General features: G+C 40.3%; 1 protein-coding gene across 6 annotated transcripts in view; it reads left to right on the top strand.

Moving 5' to 3' along the window:
* The window catches only part of nhsl3 (NHS like 3), a 53,071-nt gene that overhangs the window by 38,383 nt on the left and 1,355 nt on the right, over positions 1-13,333 (top strand). For 2 of the 6 annotated variants that reach the window (XM_057827751.1, XM_057827754.1), the window contains 7 exons: positions 8,791-8,961; positions 9,054-9,100; positions 9,188-9,317; positions 9,377-9,484; positions 9,570-9,721; positions 9,789-9,986; positions 10,053-13,272. In XM_057827751.1, the coding sequence (XP_057683734.1) occupies positions 8,791-8,961; positions 9,054-9,100; positions 9,188-9,317; positions 9,377-9,484; positions 9,570-9,721; positions 9,789-9,986; positions 10,053-13,272 (4,026 nt within the window). Of the gene's footprint in view, positions 1-6,828; positions 7,096-8,790; positions 8,962-9,053; positions 9,101-9,187; positions 9,318-9,376; positions 9,485-9,569; positions 9,722-9,788; positions 9,987-10,052; positions 13,273-13,333 lie in introns of those variants that run through there. The other 4 variants (XM_057827755.1, XM_057827753.1, XM_057827752.1 and 1 more) reach the window with 4 other exon arrangements.

The raw sequence follows: 13,333 nt of genomic DNA, 5'->3' as shown, positions 1-13,333 counted from the left end.
CACGGTTGCAAACCGTCATATGCTATTGTTTGGGCACAACTGGATTCATAACCTTATTCATCCTTCACGCACCCACTGGAAACAGAAATGTTATTTAATCCATCTGCAGGCAACAGGGAGATTTATTTTTGATTGTTTGATGATTTTACAACACCGTGTGGGTGTGCGCTGGTCCTCATTTGGTCTTCATGGAAAACACTGTTTTCCTTGAGGCAAAACACTACCGCTTTTGTCCACCGGCGTCGCTAAAATCGACCAAAACCAAAAAGTTACCACATGTGGCTTTAAGTGTTAGAATATCTCTGCCAGCCGCTGCCGGTTGTCTGGAGGGGCCTGCAAAAATTTTTTTTTTACTTGAAACCCACATAAGACCCAGAACAATAGTCTTGAGGGGCCTGTGAATAATTGTCTACTCTAGGAGTGGGAACCTCTCGGTACCTCACGATACGATACGATTTGCAATACAAAGCTCACGATAACGATGATCTGACGATATGGCGATACAACGATTATCGATACATTGGTCAGGAAATCATTGTAGGATATTCTACAAAACGCTAATAAACAGAAAATCAAGCTTCTGCTCTGGATTGGAATGAGTTTATCACTAGTAGACGTCCAATCCGTTTGAACTGGGAGTGTGGCAGCGAATGAACATTCGTTCATTTGCTGCCATTTCCTCCCACTTCAAACGGATTGAACATCTATGGCTGTCAGTGGCAGTCAATGAGGTAATTTTGGGCCATTTAAGGTCATTTACCTGTTGATATATCAGTTACTTCCTGTTGATTTGGGAGTATTTTATGGGTCAGTTCCTGTTTATTTTGAGGTACAGAACAGGAAGTGACCTGGGAATCACCCAAATGAATAGGCAGTGACTCAAACTCAACAGGAAATGACCTGTAAATGTACAACAAGTGACCTGTAAATGCCCTGAAAATCGGACAGAATGACTGCGAATGCTCTGGTTTTGAATGAACGAACGTTCAGTCTAAATAAATTGGGCGTCCAGCACTGTCAATGGCAGCCTTAGAGTTAACTGAGACACTATTATGGTGGAAGAATTTGGTGAACAACTTTTTGGTTCTGTTTTTTTTTTTTTTTTTTTGGGGGGGGGGTTACCATTGACACTTTAAAACGATATATCTCGATTCTTGGCAGGAGCAAATCGATAACCATTGGGGATACAAATTAGCACGATATAGCACCATTTCGATATTTTGTCACACCCCTAGTCCACTCCCCGTTGGACAGTCCACTAGAGGGCTCCTGTTTATGCTCATCGCACCCAGGCCCGGTCCACATTTGTTCCGCCACTGGCCCAATCCATTTAAACTAGGATATTTAAATGGACTGGACATCTTTCACTGTCAAGTGCAGCCGATTAGTTAAGCTTTAATTGCAGTCTGAGATGTGATAACAAGTTTGTGATTTATGTCCTTGAAGTTGCACTTAATAGGGTTGTAAAAATAATTAGTATGCCTTGTCAAAATGTTTAAAAATAAATTGGCAGAGTCATGTTCTGTGTTTATCATTTCTGCTGGTTGGTGTTTGAAATTAGCATATGTTACTCTACAATTATGCGCCAAGATGTTGTTCCCCCCGTGCTGCGGAATAGTGAATCAAAGGCATTTGGAAGCAGAGTCTCCCCTCTGCCCCTGTCCCCCAAGACCAGATGGCGTCTCTTTAGACCTTCTAATGAATATTGATAAACAGGATAGAGTGAAAGGGGGTTTTAACTTGTTTGATTTCATTGGGAAAAACTGCAGCATTTGGAATGTTGACGAGAAAAACAAAGCTACATTTTGCATAACATCCTGACTCGTGACGCTGTGTAGAATCTGAGGGAGGGAAAAAAATGAGGCCTTTTAGGGTTAAAAGAGAAAATAATGTTCTAACTGGAAAATGGTTTGAGGTGAGAAAGTGTGTCAGGTAAAGTGACTAATCCGCTGGCGTGACACCCGTTTTAAAGCAGCTCTCAACCTGAGCCTGAACGGTCACCAGCTGACCAGTTGACGCCTCGAGTCGAGCATTTTGCTAAAGCCTTTCTCAGTGCTTCTTTCCGCACTGTCATCCTCTGGACGCCGTCGTCCGAGGTGAGTCAGGAAACAAGAGCGGCCGCATGACGCCATTATAAGCTATTTATAAATCAAATAAGACCTCACGAGCCGCAGGGCTGAAAGGCCAGACGAGAGGAGATGTGAAGGAGGGGAGATTGGCGGCGGCCGGTGGAAAGTGATGCGAGGAGACAAGAGGATGATACAGGCGCACCCATTTTGTTTTGTCACTGCAAGGACACAACCTCACCCGGCCCGTAGCCTGAAAATAATGAGACACAGCAGACGAGGCTGAAGGCACCCATTAGCGGAGGGTGATGTGTGACAAGACGACAATGAGTGACATTAAAAACTCCACGTGTATACTACTTGCATAACCACCCACCAGAATGTGAAGTGAAGAAAAGTGTTTAACCCCTTGATGCCTGAATTTAACTCTTTCAGTGTTATTGACGATGCTCGACATCCAACCATCCCTTCTACTGTGAATTGAAATGAGTTTGTCAGCGGTAGACGTCCCATAAAAAAAAAAAAAAATTTACAACCTATGGGGATATTGGGACTTCAAAGAACCCAGATTTATGACAACAAGAAAGTTTTTGCTTATCAGTCTGAGGCATAGGCAGAGTTTGACTTTTGGGACAGGAGGTGCACAACATGTTGATGACCCCGAAACGCAGTGTCAGCAATAAAATTAACTTACAAGAATATTTATAATAAGAAGTTGAAAATTAGCACTTTTTTTTGTTTTTGTTTTGTTTCTCATCATTGTTAAGGGGAATTCTAAATCAGGCTGCTGGCAGGATGGCTATACTTTTCGCCAAGATCATCATCCATTGAATATGGTACGCCCGTTGGTGTCGTGCCAATGAAGTTACCTCAGTCAAAAATTGTATCCCCTGGGCAACGCCATATGGAGGTAGATTTGTGTCTTCATTATTCGATCAAAAAAAAAAAAAAGTTGCATCAATCAAAATATATATTTTCAATTTTTAAAAAAAGTCACTTCAATCAAAAAAATGTGTTTGAATGCAAAAATTGAAAAAGTGATTCAAGAAAAACGCATTTGAAAGCTATTTTTATTTGATTTTTTTTTTTCATTGAAGTAATGTTTTGTGCTTGGGCGGCATTTTGGCTGGTACATTTGTGTATTATTCAATCAAAAAAAAAAAAATGCTTCACACAAAAAAAATATATTTTCAAAAGAAAAATCACTTCAATCAAAAAAAGAAAAAAATCAATCATAGAAAAAAAATATTTGAGACTCAAAAATTTGCATTTGAACACTTAATTTTTCATTTAAAAAAAGTTTTCTTTCATTTTAGCAATCCTTTTTGTGTTTGGACCATAATATGGGTTGGACATTTGTGTCTAAATCATTCAATCCCCCAAAAAGTTTCTTCATTCATAAAAAAATATTTTTAATCAAAGAAAAAAAAATATTTGAAAAATAAAATTGCCCTCCCCTATTTTTTTTTTTAAATACATCTAATGTGCTAGTCACATGATCTGTTTGAAAAAATAATTTTGACCCGTTATAAAAATATTTTATGTTCATTTTAGTTGTTTGTTTTCTTGCTTTACAACCAATATATATAGGAAAGTCAATTACATGTAATGACACTTTTCGCCCACGGGGAGGCTGCCCCCCCTTAAAATCAGCTTATGGTCTTTGGGGTGAGACTACTGAAAAAGATTATTGTGGATTTAAAAGAATGTACAAATATGGGACAATTTAAGAAACTGTATAAAGGTATGATTTTAAAAAATATATATAAGGATGAGGCAGATGTGGACAATAACGTGTGTTGTGACAATTGTGACATATACTGTGATATGGGATATTCGGGTTATTTATTTGTTTATGTTTTTCCGGGTTTGGTTCATGGACTATACGTTTGCGACATTTGTGTATAGGTAACATGTCGACTTATAAGTGGGGATTGTATATGTGCGGAAAAAGAATATATATGTTTAAATGTAGGGACGGAAACTGATACGCCAGAACTCAAGGACAATGGGTAGGAGTAAATAAGTTTTCTTGTACTTATACAGAGAAGAAAATAAGTATGAACACTCTATTTTGCAAGTTCTCCGACTTAAAAATCATGTGAGTTTGACATTTTCATCGTAGGTGCATGTCCACTGTGAGAGCAATAATCTATAAAGAAAAATCCAGAAATCACAATGCATAATTTTTTTAACAATTTATTTATGTGATACAGCGACACCAGTCTATTAGTTAGAATTCTGACCCTGAAAGACCTGTTAGTCTGCTTATTAATATTCCACCTCCACTTCATGCACTATCCTGTATCAGATGCACTTGTTTGAGGTCAACAGCAGCATATAGACACCTGTCCACCCCATACTATCAGTAAGACTCAAATTTGTAACATAGTCAAGAACAAACAGCTGTCCATAGACACCAGGGACAAAATTTTTCACCGCCACAAGGCTGGAAAGGGCTAAGGTGCAATTGCCAATCAGCTTGGTGAAAAAAGGTCCATTGTTAGAGCATTCATTAGAAAATGAAAGAAGATACACATGACGGTCAATCTCAATCCGAGTGGAGCCCAATGTAGGATATCACCTCGTGGGGTCTCAATGATCCGAAGAAAGGTGAGGAATCAGCCCAAAACTACACGACAGGAGTTGGTCAATGACCTAAAAAGAGCTGGGACCAACGTTTCCAAGGTTACTGTTGGTAATACACTAAGACGTCATGGTTTGAAATCATGCATGACATGTAAGGTTCCCCTGCTTAAACCAGCACATGGCAAGGTCCATCTTAAGTTTGCCTATGACTATTTAGTGGATGCAGAGGAGTCATGGGAGCAAGTTTTGTGGTCAGATAAGAGTAAAATAGAACTTTTTGGTCATAATTCCACTACCCGTGTTTCGAAGAAGAAGAATGATGAGTACTATCTCAAGAACACCATCCCTACTGTGAAGCATGGGGGCGGTAACATCATGCTTATTTTTTGCCCATGGGACAGGACGAGTGCACCGTATTAAAGATAAGTGGGGCCCTGTATTATGAGATTTTGGAGAACAACCTCCCTCCTTCAGTCAAAGCATTGAAGATCGTGACTGGGTCTTCCAACATGACAATGACCCAAAGCACACAGCTAGGAAAACCAAGGAGTGGCTCCGTAAAAAGCATAACAAAGTTCTAGCATGGCCTAGCCAGTAACTACAGGAAACGTTTGACCTCTGTAATTGCAAACAAAAGCTACAGTACCAAAAATAAACATTTGTTTATCAGGAGTTCAAATACTTATTTGCAGCTGTATCACACAAATAAATCGTTAAAAAAATGATACATTTTGAATTCTGGATTTTTCTTTTTAGATTATCTCCCTCACCGTGGACATGCACCTACGATGAAAATTTCAGACCCCTACATGATTTCTAAGAAGGAGAAATTGCAAAACAGCAGGGTGTGGAAATACTTATTTTCTTCACTGGATTTGATTATTGTAACTGATTATTGGTACTTATGTATTGAATATGCGAAATAAACATGTTCAAACAAACAAACAATTGGACGTCTATTGCCGCCAATGGCAGCCTAAGAGTTTACAAATATACATGAAGCATTGGAGGAAAAAATACAACAGAAAAAGAAAAGAAAAATTAAATAGTTAAAAATGAAAAAATCCTATTAAAATTTTTTAAAAGATAAATAAGAAAGTGAACATGGAAAAGTAACCAAAAAAAAAAATGTTTTAAAGGAGGAATTTATTCATCAACTCATTTTTTATAGTTTCAAAATAAAATATTTAAAAATAAAACAAAAAATATATATATTTTCCTTTATTATTTTGTATTCCTTTTTATTCATTTATTTTATAGTTACTATTTTCATGTACTTACGTATTGACCCCATGCTTTTTGATGTATATTCGTAAAATGTACATTCAGGCACTGAGGGGGCAATGAGATGCAGCTTTGTGGGGAATTTTATTTTAAAATATGAGAGAACAGGTTTTAAGATGAGAAAACAGGTTCTATTTTAATCTGAATGTTTTTATAATATAACTAAACAGCAGTGCGGCAAAAAATAATAATGAAGAAAGTCAAAACAAAAATTCAATTGTAAAGTTACGGAAAGTAAATTGGAGTAGCCAGAGAATAAAGTTGTAATACTCTGCTCACAAGATTATTAATTTCACAATGATGTATGTATGATGTAAATTGTTTATTTAACTGGGAGGGTCGGTAGCTAACTGGGAATCACTCGAAGCCCTTCTAGTTAAAAAAAAAAAAAAAAAGATTGACATCAGTCAGAGTGAAGGACATACCAGTTCAGATCTTTATGAGAATCACGAATGAAAATGAAGAATAAAATAATACCATTGGAAGATGACTATACTTCTACTAAAGTTAGCATATGATAAAAAAGGTCAAAATTTACCATGGAAAGTTAGGCTCACTTTTTCTCATGACCTTGTGTTTTTGTTCCAAGCCCCAGAAAATATTAAAATATATCTACATAATCAACTCAAGCTAGGGGGTGGGTGAATGCACACACAGACACGTGTCTCCATGCTGAGGGTCGTGGGGTTGGATGTTGCCTGAAAGCCAAACTTTGACAGCTGAGGGGTAAGTAGGGGTCCTTTATTTGACAATAAAGCAATGCAATAGACGAGAGGCAGAGGGAGCTGAGGAAAAACAGAGGGAGGGAGATAAGGAGGCGGGGGAGGGAGGTTGGCGGGTCTCGGACTCGGGGATAAGGCAGCTGGGCTGGTTGCATGCTTTATTGTGCTCTCATCCTTCCAGAGTTTGGCGGACTGATCAAGGAGGAAGAAGTTTGTTATGATCAGTTTGACTACAACTTTAGATGGAGAAATGTTGTAATGCTTAGAGTTGTTTTTTTTTTTTTTTTTTTAACTTTTCACCAGAGACAGGTTGAGGACTTCTTGTACTTTGAAACTTTTTTTTTGTTTGAGGATATGTAATGGGGATGGTGTAGGGATGGTGGTTTATTTGAGAAAGAGCATCCACTCTCTGCTGTCAGTCTTCAAGAAGAAGGGTGAGTGTTGCGTTTTCCCCCAGGGTTAGATTTTTGTGATGGAATTTTGTATTGTGGAGAGGATACAAATCCCAGTTGCCTCTACTGCTACTGCACGAAATACCCTGCTCTTTGCGCATACAAACTGCCGTCAATTCAGGGGTCCGCTCTAATGAGATAAACAGCTTTACTGGCGGTCGCCTTAATCAACCAAAAGCCCTTAACCCCCTTCAAGAGTCTGCTAAATCTTAAAAGGTGGGGGGTCCCCTACTTCTTGTAATCCTGCGATGACAAGTTTTGTAATGCTATCTTTTAGAAGTACAGTATAAAGACTCGCTTACTCTGCCTTATGGCTTCTATAAAACAAACAGTCTATTATACGATAGTATTCTTACTGACTGCCTCACCTGTGTCAATCCCAGAAGACGTACAGTACACGAACACATTATTACCTAACCAGGGTAAGACAGAGCCACAGTGTTGAACACAATAGGACAGAAAGGAGATAGCTTGGCTCTGAATTTTGAAAAGAGACATCTTCCTATGTGAATAATGCCCTCAAGTCATGTAAGGAGATGATTCCAGGAAAGAACGGGAGATATAACTGACTGTCTAAATTCCCACAGAAGGGACTCCTTAACAGGGGGTCCAATCAACCCAAATTATCTAATCCCCCTGAGACTAGCACAGAATTACAGATACTGCGATTAGCCAGGCATCGGTATATAAAGGTTTTAGCTAGGCTGGAACATCTGTCCAGCTTGTGATAAAGGCGCAGTGTCACTCCCGCAACAGGTGGATCTCGCATAGGCTTCACTGTAAAGCTGATAGGTTTTGGCAATGAACACCTGTTGAGCTAATGTTAGTTTCTTAAGAAGACAACGGCACAGCTTTCAAAGGACGAGTCATTTGAAAGTCTTGAGAACAAGTCGTTTACTTGAAATTCTTTGTGAGTTTTTAACATTTGGCAAATAAATCTGATTCTAGTTTAGGGCTGCATCTATCGATTATTTAAGTCATCGATTAATCTATTAATTAGTTCTAACAATTTAGTAATCGGATCAGGAACATTTAATGTGTTGCGGTATAAATTTTAGGAGATGCATCAAATGCGAATACAAAATAAAATTCCTGAGTGTTTTCTTTAAACTATGCAGAGTTGCAATTTCATTTCACAAGAGCAATAAATGCATTTAAAATAAATTAAAATACCTGATCTTAGCTTTAAACTGTCTTTAAAAAATGATATAAGTATAACAAAAGAACAATTGGCTAACTTGCATAGCAAAAGTCTGCTAGCTAAAATGCTATACAATGCAAATTTTTTTTTAATGCTTTTAATTGTTCAAACACGTATATCCACAAAAACTGCTAAATATACCTATAAACTAAATTACAAATGCATAAAAATAACATTAGTTCTAACAAAAACATACATCATGTTGGTCTTAACAGGGAGCAGCTGGATTCAGCCATGTTAAATTAGCTATGTCATATTCACCATTGCCACTAGAAGGCAGTGCATCCACTCAAATCAATAATACCAAATGCAAACACTTCCAAAACAAACCACGACAACTCCACACTAATTAAACGAATCCTCTAAGCAGCAAAATTTGATTCGAAGCTTTATTCTCATCAAATTACTCGACTTAATCGATTAATCCTTGCAGCACTATTCTAGTTAAAATCTCCCAATCCAATCCTCTTTTTCAGGAGCTGGCAGCAAAGCCAACGATGAGCAGAAGAAGTTGACCGTACACTTCTCAGCCACTCAACACTTCCAAGAAAATGTTTTCATAGAAGGCGACCGGTCTCAGTACCTGGAGGACCTTCATTCGGAGGCTCTTGAGGGACTGAAAATACTACAACAGAAAGGTCAGCAAGGTATCCGAAACTGACATTTATATACTATTGTAAGTTGTTTAACCTTGGGTCTAAATACTTTTAACATGGCTTTATTGATTTGTTTTACATAGAGCATGAGAGTGGAGTGACCTTTACTGAAGATGAAAGCCTTTCTGCTGTAAGTGCACTTAATCAAACAAAATGTCCACCTATCGTTATGCATCTTAAACCTTTTTTTTTCTTTTTTAATGTAAATGTTTTGCAGTCGTCAGACACGGCACATCAAGACAACCTTAGCCACAAAGATGAGGGGGGCTCTTTGGAATCAAAATCCAACTCAGGGATTACTGATATGAGAACGTCTGTTTTGACCAAACCTGTGCTTACACGTCAAGGTAATCACCTTTCGTAACTAAAAGGAAGTTGTGATTCCAACAATCTGCATATCTATTAGGTTCGACATTCAGGCCTCTGCATCCGGTGAAAAGGTTAGAAAAGTGCAGAAAGAGAACTAGACGGACTACCATTATGGGTATTCCAAACCAGGTCCAGAAAGAACTTGGTAGGTCGAGACTCAAAAAGCAAACATAATAGTTACTGTATGTCATGTCATGCATGTCACTGAAACTGACCTGTCCATTTCCCAGGATTCCACAGTGGCTCTACTTTCCAACAGACTGTTTCCACTCAGCTACCCAATCACAACAGCCAAACGGGTGTTTTTATCATTCCTACCGTTGAAGGAGGGACACCAATGATGGCCAAGGAAGGAGCGAGGGTGCATCTATCAGAGCTGGAAGTGAGTTTCATTCAGCCACTATGTCACATTTATTTGAAAACTTGTAGTTCATTTTACATTTCCTAAGCAGGTATGTGGTGATAATCAGCAGATGAAATCGCATCCGAAGCAAGTGTACAAGGATGAGGAACCCTTGAACCACCAGGGGTTTGGAACCCATCACTATCGGTCATCTGTCATCAGACCAAAGTCTGTTGCAGTACCTGGAATGACAACCTTTACTTCCTTCAATCCTTTAATGAATAACTTGCTTGTGGAATCCCAGGTCAGAAAACATCAGATTTAAAATACTTATTATTTACACAATTCAACACACTTTCTATCTCCACAGGGTCCAGTGATGTCAGTATCTCCTCAGGCTACCTACCTATCAACAATTATTCCAAATGCGGTGCTGCCAGCTTCAGTTGAAGTTATCGAGATTGACTGTGGCTGCCAACGAGGCAACAGTGTCAACCATAGTGGAAGTGTTCACACTGTAAGCAAAAGCAGCCTGGCCTCTGCAGGTTCATCAGCGAGCCCCTTTCTTTCCAGAAAATTAGATAATGACGGTTCCCAAACAGAGAGTTCAATCAAGCACTCCGCAACTGATGGCACCACACACAAAGTGGATTTCAATCTCCAGGAAAGTTGTGTCGATTCTAGAAGCGGCCAAGAACTCACCAGCCTCCACAACTCTGAGAATCTCAGTAGTCATACTGAAAAATCAACAACGAACAAACCTTCTGAGCTGGCCATTCCATGTGCCCGAGGGGATAATGCAAAGATCAAACGCAATTCCACTCGAAGTCTTTCAATTATCAAGACCAAGCTACCTCCAGCACCCCCACGAAGATCAAACTCTCTTTACAACAATAAGATTCAGCCCAATTCGAAAGGTCAGCTGGACGAAAATGCAAATTGTTCTGCTTCTCAAGTAACTATTAAAGCAAATGCACCAGCCAGTGAGGAATTAGAACAAGTTACAGCAGAAGGAAACAAGATCCTGGATCCTACGTTAACTTTTACAAAATCCATTTCACACGCCTCCTCTAGTCCTATAGGTTCCACACAGGCTTCTTCTGGTGAGACAAGAAGTACGGCAGCAGAGTCAGTCTCAGAAATAAACACCTCTTTGCCAAAGAAAACGTCCTCAGAAGGTGAGACATTTGAACGGACCATCTCACCTTCCAGTGGATACTCTAGTCAAAGTGGCACCCCAACACTTTCTGCAAAGGAGATCACCCCGACATCTCCAGATAAACAGAAAATGAAACCAGTTAAGCCAGAAAGATCTGTCTCTCGGGCTTCATCCTCAGCCTCTCCTTCCTCATCACTTACCTCCCTATCCTCTGGTACATCCGAACCTGTGAATACGGATGTTTCCAGTTCTTGCACTACTAGTTTGCCCCCAGTTTCTGTAAAAGAATTCTCTTCATCTTTGGGAATGGATGCCAGGGAGCTGTGGAATGTCCCACCACCTCCCAAGGTAAAAGCACCATGTCCTCCTCCTCCTGAGACGTGGGCTCAGAACAGCCACACTTTTGCGCTCCTGTGTGCTCCTAGCCCCCAAGTCAGCAAAGTATTAATGGAATCAACAAAGACAACACAGTGTGCAGTGACTCCAGTTAAACCTGAAGAAAGCCAAACCGAAACCGGTGAGTTCAATAATGATGAAAAAACTAAAGAAAAAACTGAAGCCTCTGAAATAAAATCAAAGGCTGAACAATTGTTATGTGCCATTCCTGGGAATGACCATCAGGATCAACAAAGTTTGGAATGTCCGAACGCACAAGAAAATACAGTTTTACCTAAGGACAGGATAGAAGAAACAGTAGAGGTGCAAGGAAAAGCGACTTGTATCATCACAATGAATGACTCCAGTAATTGTAACATTACCATAAAAAAAGAACCACCCCCTGTCATGAAGAAACCACTACTTAAAGAAGATAGGAGGTTGCCAGAGAGGCAACAAACTGAAAGTTGCAACATTACCAATGAAGAAACTACAACCTCTATCGATGAGAGTGAAGATAAGATAAACACAACAGAAAACCCATCAATACCAGTAAATTCTGTAGAACCCCTCATCATTAACAAAACCTCACCGCCTCCTTCTCCACCACCGGCCTACCAGCCTACACCTCCTCTAACGAGAAAATCACCTCCCACCTCTGTATCAACATCAGCAGTCGAGTCAGAAGAAGTACAGGAGGAGAGCCGCACTGCAGAATCGTCCTGGCCACCACCTCCACCTCCTTTAGAGGGAGATTCCGTCTTTGATGGAGGGGATGAGCTCGAGTTTCCGCTTCCACCTCCACCAGTGGTGACAGAAAATATTCCAGCTGTGGATGACACTTGTTCCAAACAGATGGATGGTTCAGAGACACAAATTCCACCTTTGGAGGAATTTGTAAAAACAAAGCTGGTCTCCAGTGATGCAGAGACATCTATACCATCGGATCCAGTTTTGCCTCGAACTGATGTTTGTGACAAGAAATACACAGAAACTTCACAGGGGCACATAGACACTATTTCACCTGTTTTGGACAACCCACCATCATCACTCATCAGTCCATCGGATATGCAGCCATCAGTCTCTGCAATAACTTCTTACAGTAGTTTCCTCAAACGACGCTCTCTTGAGATTCAAAGTCACTCTACAACTGAACCTACCATCACTTCACAACCCCTTACCCTGGTTACTTCCTCTTTACCAATGGAGAACATTACAGCCGGGGTTGCCTTTAGAAGGCCACCCAATACTGCACATAGAGACAACAGGGGCAAGGAGCTTCTAGCTCGCCACAAAAGCGCACCTATTCCTAAAGAGGATGCTAACATACCTCTAGTCACACCCTCTTTACTTCACATGGTCCGTCTACGTACAGTCAATACACCTGAGGATGGTGTGGATGCACCCTCTGAGGGGAAGTCAACCAACGAGGGAGCTTCAGTTCAGGATATTTCTGGAGCCCCAATTGTAGGACAGCAAAAGACACCACCAAAGCCGACCCGCAAGGCACTTAAATCTCCTCCTCCAGTGGGGAAAACATATATGGCACCTAACACCCCATCCATGCGATTACAAGAAGCCATTCGGATAAAAACTGCAGCGCTGTCATCAAGGGACAGTCTTCCATGCCGAAGGGGGTTGAGACCATCATACCACTATGCGAATGAACCAGGGGTGTTGTCGCTCAAATCATCTGAAGCGTACGACACACAGAGGTTGCCAGCATCTACTGCAAGCTTCATCTTTTCAAGGAGAACCAAACAGGTTGTTAATGAAACTGGTGCTGCTTCTTCACCCGAAGTTCAGGCTAATGTGAAGCAAGGTTTAGCGGCCGAGCTGATGCAGTTTTCTGACCAAACAAGTACGGCAGCTTACTTGAGCAGTGGTTTGAGGTCTGATCGCGTTCCGCCACCAGTAGCTAGGAAACCTTTGCAAGGCAGTATCAGTTTATCACAAGATCACCCCACTTGTCCAGCTAGAACGGAACCCGGTGTTCCTACCGGAGATGCAACCGGAGCACAACAAAATTCCAAGGGAATAGCACTACCTGAGACAAGTAAGGAGCACCAACAGTATTTACCACCATACTTATTCTCTGTATTAAAGATAACGTAATG

The sequence above is a fragment of the Corythoichthys intestinalis genome, chromosome 22 (genome assembly GCF_030265065.1).
Source record: "Corythoichthys intestinalis isolate RoL2023-P3 chromosome 22, ASM3026506v1, whole genome shotgun sequence".
Taxonomy (NCBI): domain Eukaryota; kingdom Metazoa; phylum Chordata; class Actinopteri; order Syngnathiformes; family Syngnathidae; genus Corythoichthys; species Corythoichthys intestinalis.
This window is presented reverse-complemented; position numbering and strand designations above follow the sequence as displayed.